At 39.3% G+C, this 17,130-nt stretch overlaps 2 protein-coding genes across 3 annotated transcripts; both read right to left on the bottom strand.

Moving 5' to 3' along the window:
• On the bottom strand, positions 1-906 carry LOC143041328 (uncharacterized). The gene has a single exon (XM_076213150.1). The coding sequence runs from the start codon at positions 904-906 to the stop codon at positions 1-3; it is 906 nt and encodes a 301-aa protein (XP_076069265.1).
• A 3,574-nt stretch (positions 907-4,480) lies between these two features.
• On the bottom strand, positions 4,481-17,016 carry LOC143041193 (membrane protein BRI3-like). Of its 2 annotated transcripts, none has more exons than XM_076213029.1 (4): positions 16,883-17,016; positions 12,014-12,075; positions 8,213-8,382; positions 4,481-6,412 (listed from the first exon to the last, which is right to left on the bottom strand). In XM_076213029.1, exons 2-4 carry the CDS (start codon positions 12,057-12,059, stop codon positions 6,281-6,283), a joined length of 348 nt encoding a protein of 115 aa, XP_076069144.1. In that variant the 5' UTR covers positions 12,060-12,075; positions 16,883-17,016; the 3' UTR covers positions 4,481-6,280. The 2 variants fall into 2 exon arrangements, with proteins under 2 accessions (XP_076069144.1, XP_076069145.1); XM_076213030.1 differs by lacking the exon at positions 16,883-17,016 and adding an exon at positions 16,281-16,526.
• Between the last annotated feature and the right edge of the window lie 114 nt (positions 17,017-17,130).

The raw sequence follows: 17,130 nt of genomic DNA, 5'->3' as shown, positions 1-17,130 counted from the left end.
TCAGCTAACGTGGACGTCCGCTGTACTCAGGTAGCTCCTCCTCTCTGAGTCACAGGTCAGTGATTGGAGGGAGTTGTTATTGGAGCTGGTGTATCCCGGTGTAGGTGGTTGGTCCATAATTGTGGCCAGCCACTTATCCAGTTTGTTTTTGAAACTCTCTGGTGAAGTGCCTGTCTGGTTTCGCAATTTCTGTGGGACAGAGTTGAAGAGGCGCGCCCCAATATAGGTGAAGCTGTGGTGTACTATGTTCTTCACCCTTTGTGACGTCCCCTCAGTTCTCCTCACATAGCACAGGCGACCTCTTCTTGGGTGGTAGTTCACCTTCAGGCCCACATTTGGTACCAGATGCTCCAGAATCTTCCAGACGTATATAATTATGTATCTTTCGCGTCTTCGCTGGAGAGAGTAGAGTCCCAGCTGTTGCAGTCTTTCCCAGTAGTTGTACTGTTGCAATCCCTCAGTTTTATTTGTAAAAGTATGCTGGACAGCTTCTAGCTTGATTATGTCTCCTGTCTTGAAGGGAGACCAGAGTTGGCAACAGTACTCAAGTTTTGGGAGTACTAATGCTTTCCAGAGCGTCAGCATACATGTTTTGTTTCTAGTCTGGAATGTCCGGAGTATCCAGCCTGAGAGTTTCCAGGCGGTGTCTGAGATCTCATTGATGTGGTGAGAGAAAGTCATGTCGCTGCTCATATGTACCCCGAGGTCTTTGACGTGGGCTTTCCCTGCTATGATTTGAGAGTCGACTTTGTAGTTGGTCGTGCTTTTCAATTCTTGTACGGGGCCATATTGTAGCAGCTCAAATTGATCTCCGTTCAGTGTCATGTTGTTATTTTTTGCCCAGGTTAATATCCTGCTTAGGTCTTCCTGTAGCAGCGTTGCATCTTCCTCTGTCTGGAACTCCATGGGTATCCTGGTGTCATCAGCAAAGGACGTAGCATGAGAGTGTTGTAGGTCTTTGTCGATGTCCTCTATAGTCACCAAAAATAGCAGTGGTAGATGGTAACATTTTATTTATTGCAAATGAAGAAATACAATCTGGTGACCATTGACCATAAGATATGTTATAATTTGGAAATTTGTTTATTAAAGAGGATTCTACCATTTTTCTTCTGAAACTACATTTGGATTAGTAAATTATTTCAGCATTGTCCCAATTTATCCGATGGTTTTTGCTGGCGACATGCTGAAATACCACGGAATTTTCCTGCCCATATTTTACAGAGTTCTTGTGTTCCTTGACCCTGGTGGTAAGGTCTCTACCCGTTTGTCCCCAGTATACATCCTTGCAATCTAAACAAGGTAACTTATAAACTCCAGTTGTATTACTCTTGGATCTATGATGTACATTGACAATTTTACTGAACAAGTTGTTGGGATAATTGAAGGTAAAATTTACTTTTTCCTATGGTAACAAATGAGAAGTCATTAATTGATTTATTGTAAGGTGATTTTATGCATCTATTATCCCACTTATGATTCATGGCGGAATGGGAATCGGATTTGTAAAAACTCATTTTGGCCTTACTAAGAGCTTTTTGTAAAAACCACGACAGATATCCTAATTTTGTTAGTTGACTTCTTACTGAAATTAGTTCCATGTCTAAATATTGGGAACTACAAATTCTCAAAGCCTGTAGGAATAGGCCTGAAGCGACACTATATTTTATTTTGTCAGGATGGTGGCTAAAGAAATGTAGGTAGCCCACCCACACAGGGAGCATCAGGTTTCTTCTTATCATTTTCTGCAGTTTCTGGAAAAGTTTATTTTACTTGCCTTCTGGATGGTAGTTACTATTTTGTTTAGATTTATCCAGGGATTGGTACTGATCTAGTTTAAAGTATTCTATCTTTCTCTATATCTTCTGGGTACTTTTGCCAGTTTGCTTTTAGGTAGTTTAAGAAAGTTCTCTTGGTTATGAGTTGTAATTTCCCTTCACATTCTATGGTAATCTCTATTTGTAAGTGATCAGATGATAGGGCTTGAATAGTTTCCCATGAAGTTTGAGTTTGTAGGGAAGGTGAACACATTGTTATGTCAGGGGATGTTGGCTGTGTTGAAGAGGTTGTAAGGTAGAGTTGTTGCTGGAGTTATTTTAAGTTCAGGAGTTGTTTAAGAATTGTGTGACCTCTTTGATCAACTGTTTGTGCATTAAGCAGGATTGGATGGTGTGCATTCAGATCATTTGCCGGTACAAAGTGCTTCGTTTTCTAGTTGAAGTCGAGGGACAAAACCTTGTGGGATACATATGTAAGTGATGGTGTAGATTGTTTTGGGTTTGGATTGTGATTATTTCAATAATGTTGTCCGAATGGTTCTCTGGTATATCTTGTTTTGTTGGAGAAGGGCACGCTGTATTCATGTTACGAGACCACCTTTGTGCCTTGTGTTGTCTAATCTTATTGTTGTGTAATCTGTAAATGGTATTGCTATTGTGATGTCAATTTTGTTTCTTATACAAGTCCTGTAGTATGTTGTGCTCATGTAAGAAGTGGAACAGTTCTGTGTCTTTGTTTAGAGTCCATTTAGGTTTATCTGTAATATATTTAGGGTGTTAATGTGGTGTGGGTGTTGTCTTCTGTTGGTTACAAATCTATTTTTCTGTGTATTGGTTTGTTTAGTGTCATGCAATTGAAGAGGGATTGATGGTGGCATGCATTGCATTTGATGGATGGATGTGCATAGTTAACCACTTCGGTAGGATGCCTATTTAGGTGTCAAGAGGCACAAGTGGGTACACAAGGATACTAGTGTCAGCATCTAAATTATAAAAAATTTTGTAGTTGTACACGAGTTATCCCCGGATTCTGTGAACTGCTTTGATCACATTTTTTGTGTTTTGGGGCAGAAACATGGAACATAAGAGAGGAAGAGAGAAGGAGTTTAAATGTGTTTGAGATGAGGTGTCTGAGAAGTATGATGGGGGTTACTAGGATGGATAGAGTGAGAAATGAGGTGAGGAGGAGAACGTGTGGTAAGGGAGTTGGGAGATAGGGTTAACGAAAGGGTATTAGGATGGTTTGGACATATGGAAAGAATGAGTGAAGAAAGACTAGTAAAAGAGGTATGGATGGCAGAGGTGGAGGAAGGACTTTGGGGAAGAGGGGAATGTCTGTTGAGGAAGGACGGGAGAGGAAGGAAGATGGGTGAATGGAGAATGGTTGTATATGGATGATGTGATGCATGAGGTGGAATGGATGGGGGGGGGGTTGAGGTAGTATGTGTGAGAAAAATTTGATGCAGCCAAAAGTGATTTCTCCCTGTATTCTCCTTTTCTGCATGAGGGGATGGAGAGGGGGGGGTCACCAATTTCGTGAAGCAGCCTTGCAGTGGATGTGCTTGTCTTGCAACACTGCCTCTGACCCAGGGCAGTGGACAAGATGCAGGGATGATCCGTCTTCCAGAGGTGCCAAGATAAGAGGGAGGGTGGAGGGGAGTGGAGTGTATTTATGGATGGAATGAGTGGGAATGGTTTTTATGCCTTTTTCTTTTTGGCTACCTCCCTTGTAAAGGGGAAAAAGCCTTTGGCATATGTATGTATGTATTATTACTCAGAGTAAAAGAGAATAAGTAATACAGCAGTGACTTTATATTATAATGGGAGTAGTGTGGTGCAGATTACATATGGCAGCTGATGCTGTGCTCAAGAATTTGAGTGTCGTACTCAAGTGGTTAGTGGATTTAGAGTATGTAGGGCAAGTGAAAGCGCCTGGGTTGGTTTCTATGCTGCTGTCTATTAACAGAAGTTGAGTATAGGTGTGCCATTCTCCTTGTGTGAAAAAACATATAGAAAAGGGAGGTCATTGGGAGCTGTATGCGAGTGTAAAGAGCAATTCTCTGGCCCACTGCAGAGCCCCTACCCACGACACGTACACTACAACCCATTTAACCTACCTGTCCTATGTGAGCATCTCATGGATGAAAAGTCATCCGTCCCCAAACCCACAGCTCGGGTGAAAGACAACACAGCAAGATACAGCCACCATCCACCTATCAATCAGCATATGACTTTGTTATATCACCAAAACCTGTTACACTGGCTTACTTTGCCATTGTTAACACTATACACAAATGGACAATGAAAGACAAAAAAAATTCCTCTATTTATAATAAAATCTGAATTATATTTCAGTGTAAATCAAAATCATCAATTTCACAAATGTATTTGCTTAACTCGTCATCATGAGAATCTACAAGGTATTTTGTAGCAACTTAAAAAAAAAGGAGTGGATCAAATGATTGCAAAATCATTAAGTAATTTGCAGAAACTAACGTCACACATTCAATCCATTGCTTCATAGCCCTGGATCTCTCTCCCAAGTGATCTGTGGCTCTGAGGAACCCAGCCACGGCCACTGGGTCAGCCTGTGGGTCACCCAGGAAAGTCTGAAATGGTGAGTGTGGGATGGTAACAGGTGGTGTGTCTGTGTGGTCATTGGGCTATGTGGTCTCCAGTACAGAGATGATTCTGTATTTACATTGTTCTGTGTTTTTTTTTTTTTTGAGTACATTTGTTCTTCATGAAATCAATACTTGTCATGTGCTTTGTGTGTATGTGTATACGTGCGTCTATAAGTTGTTGTGGTGTGCAGGGGCATGATTCCACATATGTAAGGAGACTGATGCAATGTTGATTTTCGTTAAATCCTACAGGCTAACGTGCAATGTGATGAATATGTGGGTATGAGGGTTTATATGAGCAAAACAATTGAGAAGTTGTCTCTGCAGTAGAACCGCTGGCATCTACTCAGCGTACCAAGACAAAAGCTAATCAAAATCAATTATGAATTCGTTGAATTCAGTTTCCTCTATATGTGCAAGAGATGTGTTCTAGAAAATTGTCACAGTAAAAGTTTGCCTATGGCAAATAATTAAATCAATGGGAAACTAAGGCCATGCTGCGAGTTTCACCACAACGTTAATAAAACTTTTATGCATAAAACTGGGATATGATAAAAATAGGTTCATCACTTATATAAATTTACATGTTGGGAATACACATATAACATGGGTCTGGTGTATATATGTTTCTGGTAGTTTGAAAATATAATTTTCAAATTGCGATATTCCTCTTCAATCATCGTTTATGAAACGTACATTATTGACTTCCTTGTTATCCTTTCATCCAATCCGTTACCCAAGTAATTGCCACTTCATCCATGAAGTATGTATGGAGACTGGTGGGGCATGATAGGGACTTTCGTGTGCTTTGATTCAGCCACCCCCCTTATTGCAGGGAAAAGGGCTTTGGTATATATATGTTGCCTACAAAGTAACGATGCACCTCCTGCAAGCAAAGATGCGACCCCATACATAAAATAAAATATATATATACGAAATCAGTCAGGACATTTCATAGCTTTTTTTTCTTATATTCAAATGCATCAGTTACCATATTCAACCTCACCCTATCATCTTCATAGTTTTATTAGTGACTATACTGTACAGCATGTCGAGAAACTACCATAAGCTGTATGACAAAATGTAACACATACAGCCCAATATGCAATGCCCTTCAATTTAAGTAAAATTTGGAAATTAAAAGAAAAATTATTTACATAAATACACGGATGCGAACCAACCATAACTGACTCCATTCTTAACACACGCCCATTGTCAGGAAAAATAATTTGAGAAGAATAATCAGAATTATTTTACCTCCACGGTCTTTTACTTGTTCACCTTCGACTACAATGTCCCATCATTATTTCATAAAAAAAAAAGTATAGAGAAAAAGAAGGAAAAAAAAATCTAGCATTATTTACACTACATGACTTTGTCTATAAATCAGGAATGAGAAAAATAGTTTGGTCAAATCAAGAGAATCATTCTAGATTAACATATTTTCTAATTTTTACATACCTACTCTAAATCCATTTCAATATCTTATCCATATAAATATTTCTTCTCACAGCCTCGTCTCATGGTATTGCCGTTACATCCATTTGCATATACGAACAATTGTGGCTATACAATTCCAGTGATCTCGCATCTAACCAACAGTGCTATATATATATATAATTCAATGTATATTCCACAAAACACCACTAATGCTATGCTATACCCTCCCTATTATATAAATAAATGTCTATAACCTGTAGTCCACCTACTGTTGTTACATCTGAGATTTCTTCAAAAACCACGTTCTTGTATCATGGCCTTAAGGCTTGGAACAAAGAAGTCCACAAAATACACAAGGTTCAAAGAGAGGAACACCTTAATCCAAGAAAATGGGCCCCAAGCATCATCACATGTTTAAATGCAATATCCATATGGTCCTTAAGAGAATATAGCTCCACAATTGGCGCATCGGCGTTCCTTCATGGCTAAGCAACACAAAATTCCTATGGGGAAGAACCAAAAGGCACAGCACAGTCCACCCAGAGTGAATTCTTCATTCAAAACTCCAATCTGAAAAAAATAAACAAATACATGAAGAAATGGATAAAAAGGTTGAATCATACCTAATCTTAACAACCTCCTTCCAGGAGCACACACTGTCTCAACTGGATTCATGTTGTGTTCCAAATTAGACTATATCACCTTCTAAGCTATTCCAAGTACTGATGCATCCATATGGGGGTGCGGAAGGCAGAGGTGGAGGGAGTGAACCTAAGGGGACAACCAAGAATGGAATGGATGGATGGGGTGAGTCGGGATTGAGAGTGAAGGGAGTGTCTATTGAGTAGGGAGGGGAGAGGGTGGGGCTGGTTGGGGGTGGCACGGTGTGGATGATACCATTACACAAGGAAGGGAAGGGCTGGGAAGTGGGATGCTTGTGGGTGGGCGGTATTTTGACTCAACCTGGAGGGATTTCTCCCCGTCTTCTCTTTTTCTGTATGGGGGGATGGAGAGAAGGGTTACCAATTAAGTGAAGCAGCCTTGCTGTAGATGTACTATGTCTTGCTACATTACTTCTGACTCGGGGCACTGGGCAGGATACAGGGATGACCCGTCATCCATGAGGAGCTAAGATGAGAAGAGGAGGAAAAGGGTGGTGGATGGGAGTAGGTACATGCCTTTGATTTGGCTACCTCCCTTATAAGAGGGAAAAGGCTTTCGGTATACTAGGAAAACTATTTCTTTACATTCTTTAGCCACATAGTCTTCTTTAATCTGTTCTCACGACCTCTTAAAGCCGCCCTGTCCTTAATTAAGTGATCATTTATATCAATGTAGTCTATCCCCTTCAATGATTTGAATACTGCAACCATATCACCTCTTTTTTCTTCTTCTTCTGCAGCAGTTTCAACTTGAGCATTTGGCATCTCTTGATGAACGAGTTATACGAGGCATCCCCACCATTTTTACTGGTTTCGAGTTAAGTACAGATATAAACAGAGGATGCTCATGCCTTTCACAATCCGTGCTTAACTCGAAACCTGTAAAAATGGTTGGGATGCCCCTCTGTTTCTGGATACTTCATACAACTTACTGAACACTAATATGACAGACCACCTGCAGTTGCCCCTAATAAAGTAACACCACAAGTATAAGAGGAAGATCAATAATGGGGTGGTTGGATGAAGAGAAGAGGGCATTAGACATAAGAGGAATGCCTGTTGAGCAAGGAAGAGTGCTAAAGATGGGAGTGAATGGAGAGTGGTGGTAAGTAGATGAAGAAGTGATGATCATATGATGAAATGATGGGAGTAAACCAGTTTCAGTTGTCAGGCCCTGCGATATGGGTGCTGTGCCTCACTGCACTGCCTTCAACCTGAGCATTGTGGTGGGAGAGAGGTACGACCCTTTGTTGTTATGGACAGTACTTTACCAGTGCTTCCAACTTTTAGGAGAAGTTTGCACAAATGCGGAGTTTCATATTTCCTAAGTTGCTTTAATTAGTCAAAGATATTTATAGTTTGATTAAGAGACACATTTTCTGCAAGAAGTTGCAGAGAGACAAGAGAGGCAGTGGTGTTTTGTTGCCCAGGATCTGGGGTAATGTCAGTGCAGCTTGAGCAGGTAAATGACACAGTTGATTGCGTTCACAGGGCACTAGTATACATACAATATTGTGGGAATGTGGTGTAGAAGAACGTGGGGTGCTGTGTAATCTGGGCAGTTTGATAGCATGATATTGCAAGAATGTGGTGAAGAAGAAAGCAGGCCATTGTGTAGATTGGGCAGTTTAGTAATATGTAAGACATTGCGAGAATGTGGCAGTGAAGATGAAAATAAAGAAACGATTCCAAAAAGGATCCTCCTTACCCTGCATGCTGGGCAGCCGTTGATACATACAAAATCTGGTACTGGTACCGGCTGTACCACTATGGGAATCGTTCCATAGGACGGCGTTTGTGTGACAAATGTAGTACTGCTACCTGGAGGTTGGTAAGCAGTCGCAGTCGCTGCTGCATATGTGGGTGGGGGCGCAGTTGCTGCAAAGAACAGTTTCAAAATTCATCTTGATAAACATTTCTTATTCAGCCATGTTATAGACTAAAATGTATCCAGTTTCATCACTGATATCTCATCATAACATAATTTAAAATTCATCTAGATTTCATTGTATTAACTGAGGACTGGGATCTATACCACTAAAAAAGTAAACTTTTTATACAAGGCTTTAACATACCGAATATTAAAAGCCCTTCCCCCATACCCAGCGGATGGCCGTATCAAAATACACGAGACACAACAAGCATTGCTCCTTTCCTGTATACTACAATTAGGATAAACAAACATCATACGAGGATGAAGCCTTTATCAGTACAATATTACACTTGTTACAGCTTTATCAAGACTCGTGGTACACTTATCTGAGAGCTTCCTATTATTCTCAGATGTGTACCATGATTATGTACTAAATAAGGCTGTAACAAGCAAAACATTGTACTAATAAACCCTCCATCCTCAGTGTCTACTTAGACTTGTCAGCAAATATCAATTTCATACAATTGGGATAATATACTTAGGTCTCTTAATCCAACACTTGCCAACCACCACTTGTGCTGATGTTTGGGTGCAGGACATAAACCCACTTTGGGAATTGGAGGTGTTTTATGTCCTCCTGGGCCAATTCCCAAAGTGGCTTTGTGTCCTGGGCACAAACCTCCAGATAAAGAGGCCTAGGTGTACACCCCACACGCATTCAAAAACCCATACTCTATTCCTCCCACCTTAGCTACTTGCAGAGAGACATTCATCTTCTAATATTCTCTCTTTTTATCCTTTTTTGTTCAATCTGTTTACTCTCGGCACCTCCATGCCTCCCTCAACTTTCCTTCTCTACTCTCAATCCCCTTTCCACCATAAAATAACCTGACAATCCACTGATATCCATGACTCTTCCAGTTCTCCTTTAAGGTTCTACTACATAGTCGATTAACACCCTCTCAACCACCCTCCCATCCACCACCCTGGATCACTTTTAAGTACATACAATATAAGAATGAAGGAGACTGCACAAGACCATATGGCCTACACTAGGCAGTCCCATACCACCTGTCATCTCTATAAAAAGTTAATCTTCTTTTAACCTCTTCCATAGGAGTCAAATAGTTGCATGTACATTAAGCTGCCTGTTGTACGATGATGCATCACAATACAAGTGTCATAAAATATGAAGTTACCAGTGTTATACTCTTCTTTCACCCTGAATAAATATAACCACAGGAAATGTAATCGAGCCTACTCACACAATACAAGGGTCACTCAGCTACAACTACAAAATAAATATAACCAGGACCCTGAGCCAGCATCCTTGTACACCTACTCGCACCCCATGATGCTTATGCAGGCATCATCGTATGTTAGAGGTTAAAACAACTGACACTTTCAGTGCTCACTTCATGTTTACTAAGTCTATTCCTTCACTGCCCACTGTTGATAAAACAGTTTTTAACTATGCTCCTTAATTCTCTAGAGGAAGATCAACATCCTTCAGGCAACTGCCAACAGCCTCCAAGCAGGTCCATAATTCTGTGAAGATATATCTATATATCCATACCATCTATACATGCCCAAAGGCTTCCTCCCCCTTGTAGGGGAGGCAGCCAGCCGAGGCAGGCATGCACCCATCCACCATCTATTTGTTTTCCCCTTTCCATTTTAGCTCCACATCACTGCCCCATGCCACAGTGCTCAGGTCAGCATCATAAGTACAAAGAGCTACATTCCTGGGATACCAGCCCTCTCATCGCCATTGATCAGATCTGATCATTAATTCGTCAAAAACCTGCCGTCCTGCAGTCCACAGGCCCTCTCACAGACATCTCTAGGAAGAATATTTGATCTGTTGTTAGTTCTGTATTATTGTGAAGCAGTTTCCAGGGCATCAGCTCATGGCAGATCAAGGGCAGTTGCCAATTATCAGCTCTCCTTGAGAGAATAAGTAGAGGATGTATATTTCAAGCTGAAAGATCTTGGGCTTAGCTCTGATGGAGTGTCAGCCTCTCAGGGCTGCACCTCCAAATGGAGAGGATGTTAAGTTTTGATGACTGACAACAGGGCCACCTTTAATAAGTACTTGACACTAGTCCCACACAGCTATGGACAAACGACAAAGAAAAAGAAAAGATGAAAATAAATAAATAAATACATAATAATAATAAATAAAATAATATCAATAGATAAACAAATAACATTAATAATTAAAAATAAATAAAACAGAATGAATGTTAATAATAATAATGTGTTACTTCAAATTTCACTGCCTGGAAATCCACAGCTCCATTCTAGCAAGCTAATTAATGTCCTTAAGTCCGGCTGAGGAGGAGGAGGAGGGTGAAGACAAATGGTGTGTGAATGACTGCCTTTAACCTCTTACATACAATAACCCCTACGTAGGCATCATAAGGCATAAGTGAGTATACGAGGATGCTAGTGTCGGCATCCTGATTATATCTATTTTGTAGTCGTAGCTGAGTGACCCCCGAATTCTGTGAACAGGCTTGATTGCGTTTTCTGTTTATTATCACTCAGAGTGGAAGAGAATGATTGAATCAGCTGTGACTTTATATTTTATAGTATTGCAAGTATTGTGATGCACCATCAAATCATCGTAAATCAGGCATCTGATGCTGAGTGCGAGAATACGAATCACATTGAAGAGACAGCGTTCCTTTCAATCCCATATATCTGCAATATCACAGTGGCTTCCTGTCCACCCTATCACAAACCTTTTCCAAAATCCATAAAGGCCCAAAAAACATTCTTACCATTTGTCAGAAGCTTTCTTACATAACTGTCTTACCACAAAAACATGATCCACATAACCCCTACCTTTCCTAAACCCACAGTTACTCACCAATAACTCCCTCTGTTTCTCTCCTAGTCCTCTCAAATCTCCCACATGCCTTCCCAACTACACTCAACAAACTGATTCCTCAGAAACTACTCCATTCCCCTTTTCCCTAGTAAAGCGGAACTATACAGGCACTCCTCCAGTCCTTTGGCACTCTACCCTCCTTTAGACACACATTCAAACCTCACTAGCTAGTCCACTATTACTGTACCTCCCTTCTTCAGACACTGCACGATACCCATCTAACCCAGGTGCCTTATCTGCTCTCATCATTTTAATAACTAATTGCACCTCATCTTTTCTCATTTCCCCTCCATATTCCTCACTCATCACTGTCTTTTTCTTAGTGCCTCCCACTGCTACCACCACTCCCTGGGGAGGGAGTACATGAGAATAATACTGACCAAACACATTTGACAAGGTAGGAAAAAAATAAATAAATAAATAAATAAATAAATATACAAAATAAAATAGATAAACAAATAACTTAATAATAATACATGCATACATATATTGAGGGCTTTTCCTCCCTTACAAGGGTAACTGAAGTCAAAGGGCATAATTCCATTCCCACCCATTTCATCCGCACCATCACAATAATGATAAAAAACAAACAAAATATCCAAAAATAAAAGAACCAAGAAAATGCACCCCAGTGCATAATCCTTATGACTGCTACACAATAGTAACAAAGATCACTTTGTCATAATCCCCTCAAGTCTTAACACAAAGTCAAAAGAAGCCTTTGAGTGGCACCAACTTACCATGCGGCCCCACGTTGGGATTATAGGGAGGCGGTTTCTCAGACATTGGTGGGTTACCTTTGCTGCAATGAAGATTGAATGTGTGACAATGCTATTTGGACACATGTTACAAACATAATCTAGCACATTGATATAAATGGAAAGTATGCAGACATGGAAATGAAAAAAATTAATAATAATAAACAAAAAATAAACTATAAACCTCTACTTAATATATATATATATATATATATATATATATATATATATATAACACAACACACCAAATTAACAATAATCAACATATTGCAATTACTGTTGCCACGAGTTTCAGACTAGAAACTTACCATCCTTGGGCCCTCCCACAGACCTCCCTGGGAAGAAACTATGAATAGATATCTATACGGTTTCACTGCAGATTATCTTTATTTCACTGGCTAGTCATGGTAGGAGGAAAGAATCAATTGATTAATCAGTCATCCCATGCAGGTAACCAGCAATGGCCTCTGCGTGGATCAACAAGTCACTCATGGAAGACGCATTGTGTTGTCGAGGGAGTCTTGGTGTAAGACATTGTAGTACAAGGTGTTCACTGTCCTCCATGTGATAGTTGCTACATCCAGGGCAATACAAGTCCATGGCCAGAACTAATCTGTGTTGGTACTGGTATTGTGGCATTAGCAAAGGGTGAAGTGGCAGTATAAGGTCATATTAGTTGGGAGAATATATGACTGCAATATTCAATGTAACCACCGCCTAAAAATTTCCTTGCTGGAAACACAAATGACCACAGAGGCTGAAAAGACCACGGGCTTTCCCACTAGTTTCTCAGGGATGAAATACCGCACAGCTGTCAGGGTAGGGTACAAGTACACATACTTATATTTGGAATAATGTACAGATTTTCATGTACTTGTACTTGGAGCTTCAAAATTCAGTAATAATTGTGCTTACCCAAGGTGCTTGAAAAGTATGAAGTACATTCAAGTAACAAGTGCATTGTACTTAATCAAAAGTTATATACTATATATAGATTCTAGCAAACTGTGATGATATTATCGGGTACACGGAGTGTTATAACATTTTATGAATCTGTGACAGGATTTTTTTCACAGAAAATACTTTTACTTAAGTACAATGCCATGTGCTAAGACTTGGATTTATGTACATACATATACCAAGGCTTTTTCCCCCTTACAAGGGAGGTAGCCAAAAAGGAAAAGGCATAAAATCATTCCCACCCATTCCATCCCTGAATACACTCCACACCCCTCCACCCTCCCTCATCTTAGCACCTCCTGGATTTATGTACATAGCAAAATTACTATACTTGTACCTGTTCTTGAAAAATATCCAGGTACTTTGACCCAACCCTGACTGTTATAAGTCATGTATTTGTGTGGGGGTTTTATCACTGGATAAGGATGAGGGGGGAGTTGGAGGAGGAGGAGTAAGAGAAGGAACATGTGTCAGCTGTCAGTTCTCCATGTGTCAAAAAGTGGAGGAAAATTAAAGTTGACACAGAGTCTGTGGGGAGCTAAAATGCTATAAACCTCCATATGGGCTCTGAAACAAGATGGTGATTCTTCTTGATGCATGGTTGCAGCTTGTGGCAAGATGCATGTGTGTGTGTGGGGGGGGGAGTGACAGCTTAATTATATGATATGGTGTTCATACACAACATTCAAGGGAACTGCCCCAGATGCAACCATCACACGAAGGACACAGAACACCACATACTGCAATGCCCCACACTGACAATCTCTTGACAACAACCTAACAATCTCTTGACAACAACACTATCTCTCTTCGCTGCATCATTTGTGGGCACATCCAATGGCTGTTGCTGATTAACTGAAGGATGCGGGTTTTTTGCATGAAAGCCCAGGGGCAATAGATTGATCAATCCAGAAACATTGTATCGAGAAGGAAATCTAGAAAAAAAAAAAAAAAAAAATTAATAATATAAAGTATATACAGGCAGTAAGTCTTCTAATTAACAAATTTTGATGGTGATGCTGTTTTCTGCATTAATAATTTTCTTAGAGATACTTTCTAAAGATCTCACTAATCGCCATGTAGCAGGGTCTAAACTCAGTAGAACTCATGCGTTGGTGGACATAATCTCCGATCTGGATTTCCGCTCAATTGAGCCTTCTTCAAGGAGTGTGTTTAGTATCAACTAAGAGCGGTATTTGACCAAATGAAATTATTAGACTGGGGGAGATCATATGACAGTTTGAAAAATGTGGATGAATTATCTCCTCAGGCATCTGGCCTACCCTGTGTTCTCATACTGGGTAGCGCTAATAAATCAAGTGCCTGTATATTCAAATTGGAGTTTTTATCCTTGATATAAAGTGCCTCGATTATCTTTAATTTTCTGGGGTTCATACAAGTTTCCAAGATTTTCGTGTTCCGTTCTAATTCTTCTTGTATAATGTGGTATCCGTGTGATGCCGAAGCATGGTTCTTTGGGGCGCCTGTGTATATGTGTCCAACCAGTCTGGATTCCAGCTTCGTAGTCATCATGCCTATGTATGAGGAAGGAAGGGCTTCGCAGTTCCCTTTTGTGCATTTATATTCATATATGACAAGACTTTTTCAGCTCATTCTTCTCTTGGTGGGTGTTGTTTTGGAGAAGCTGATTGGAGGTTTTCTTGCTTTTATAAAAGATGATTAGTTTGATTGAAGTGTTGTCATTCATAGGCTTTATGTTTCTTTTGACGATGTCTTTGATGGCCTTTTCATCTTCTTTGTAACCTGTAGAAAAGTGTGACTTGTAAAAAAGTTTTATTTCTTCTTGTTTTGGAGTACTGTTGGAGTTGGTGTACCATTTGTTCAAAATATTTTCAGTAACCTTATTGATTTCTTTGTTGCTGAAGCTGTTACCTAGGTATTGCATTCGAGTTCTTGGTGGACTTTTGACCAGGTATCACAGTGCAGAAGTGGTTAGCGGACATAAGCCCCATATTAGATTGCTTATATCGACTGGGGCACTTGCTGCTTCCGTTGAAACATTGGCCTTCATAGGAAGGCTTCGTGTAGACATTGGTGGTGAAATTATGTCCACTTTGGGTAACAAGGACATATAGGAAGGGCATGGAGTTACCCACACTGTGTTCAGTTGTGAATTTAAGTCCTGTGGCTTCTTGTAGTTTAAGACAAGAGGTTTTCCACTTCTTGGTAGTCATTAACTTTTATGAAAATGTCATCAATATACCTGCAGTATATCTCTAGTTTTTCCATACTATGAAATATTAGTTCTTCTATACTTCCCATGAAGAAATTTGCAAAAAGCACCCACAAGGGGGAGCCCATAGCAATACAGTCGACCTGGGAACACAGGTTACCTTGTGGGCAAGTAAAAGGTGCCTCGCTCGTACAGCATGTTAGTAGCCATCTTAAGATATTATCAGGGATTTCTAGCTTTGGGGTGGAGTTGATGCTGTATATGTTATCACAAATAAAGTTTAAATTTTCTAATACTATATCACATAGGTGTGCATTTCTGAAAAAAAATTATTTTCTGAGTAGACATGTAATGATTTTCATTTTCTAGTCAATTCTGATCATTTATTCAATGGCAAATTCATTATCAACACAAAATCATCAAAGAAGAATATCAGACAATGTTTAAGACAAAATATAATTTGATACAAAGGTCATGGTGACAGCATTAAAGGGAAAGTAAGTTATCCTTATCAGAACATCAAAAAGAACTTCCCAAGAATAAAGTTTCCTTTGGCATCTGTGAATAAAGAAAAAACTAAGTAAACAACAACCAAGGGCAAATCTTTTAATGATTATATAACATCTCACTTGCAATCTGCGCTTTTTTTCAACAAGCAAAACATTATGAAGCAAATTATAAAGGCTTCATCTTCAAACGGTATCTACTTGGACATACAGTTTCCCTATTTTGTGGCTTTGTAATAACCTATGGCAGATGCATGCCTAGCATGTATTAACATATAAATCTAACCTAAATATTTACTATACTTTCCATTAAATTCCTGAACATGGTATCAACCCACAATTGCGATAACCTCCCTATATATTTTTTGTAGATTAATTCCATGAGGCACAGAAGACTACAGGCCTCTTTCTGTCACTCACAGTGGTTATTAGTCAGGAATCTAATAGTGAATATAGCCTAGAATATTACATAAGCTTCACAAGCAAATTCATTCATCATTCATTTACTATTTTTAAAATATCAATATTGTTGTAATATTAACAACATATTAAACAGACTTCCAATGCTGATAAAACATGTCAAACTTACTTATATTCTTTTGTCGAAATACTTAGACTGTTAGAGTCTATAGCTTTTCCGGAAAAAACTAGTCAACCTTGTTTTTTTTTATTTATCGAATACGTTTGGGGCTGGCGTGTTGCTACTCACATATGCTTACTCAAATTCAATATAAATTATATGTTACTGATTCTTGTTTTTTGTCGTTTAAGTTCGCCAAGAGTAATATCTGTTCTCAATTCACCAGAAAACGAATGACAAAGTCAACTTCCGCTTAGGTGTAAAAAAGTTGAGCGAATGAAACGTCGCTAAATCACATGACGTTGAATCACAATTGCACCATGTCTCTTATCAACAATTAACCACTAACTGTAGATACCTGGGTTAGAATGTACATTACATAGCATAGATGTATTGATAAGGTGCAGGTTACCTGTGACATTTGTATATGACAGTCAGTACAATAATATCTAAAGATAACAAGTCGTCAAATATGACTTTTCGTAAACATCTTGTAATTTCCCATTAATTTGTTTTCTCAAACAATTTGACATGACGTTTACTTGCAATACACCCGATGACTTTAAAATACTTACAACATAATTGATAAAAAAAAATCATACTTGACTCACCGTACTATTATACTGCCAGAAGTTCCTCCCCACTCTGTCAAACGTATTGTCGTCCACCTATGTTCACGGTGCTTTGCTTTGATAAACAGCAACACAACATATCGCTAACTTTCACTTCACGCAATATTGTTTTCAGCGAACACACTTTTTAATCAAGAATTCCCAAGACCACGGGCATAGCTTAGAACAATTATTTTATGAACAAATTGGAAATACTAAATAGGTTATCGACATGTAATGCATATAAA

This window comes from Oratosquilla oratoria, chromosome 30, assembly GCF_046742065.1.
Source record: "Oratosquilla oratoria isolate Oo_2021 chromosome 30, ASM4674206v1, whole genome shotgun sequence".
Classification (NCBI taxonomy): domain Eukaryota; kingdom Metazoa; phylum Arthropoda; class Malacostraca; order Stomatopoda; family Squillidae; genus Oratosquilla; species Oratosquilla oratoria.
Note: the sequence above shows the minus strand (reverse complement) of the source record. Positions and strands in the feature narration are given on the sequence as shown.

Bases quoted from the DNA above. Each gene is read 5' to 3' on its own strand.
- LOC143041328 (XM_076213150.1), bottom strand. From the start codon at position 906: ATGGAGTTCCAGACAGAGGAAGATGCAACGCTGCTACAGGAAGACCTA.
- LOC143041193 (XM_076213029.1), bottom strand. From the start codon at position 12,059: ATGTCTGAGAAACCGCCTCCCTATAATCCCAACGTGGGGCCGCATG. The intron at 8,383-12,013 runs GTAAGTTGGTGC...TGTTCTTTGCAG, and splicing joins TCCCAACGTGGGGCCGCATG to CAACTGCGCCCCCACCCACA. The intron at 6,413-8,212 runs GTAAGGAGGATC...TATTTTTTTCAG, and splicing joins ACGGCTGCCCAGCATGCAGG to ATTGGAGTTTTGAATGAAGA.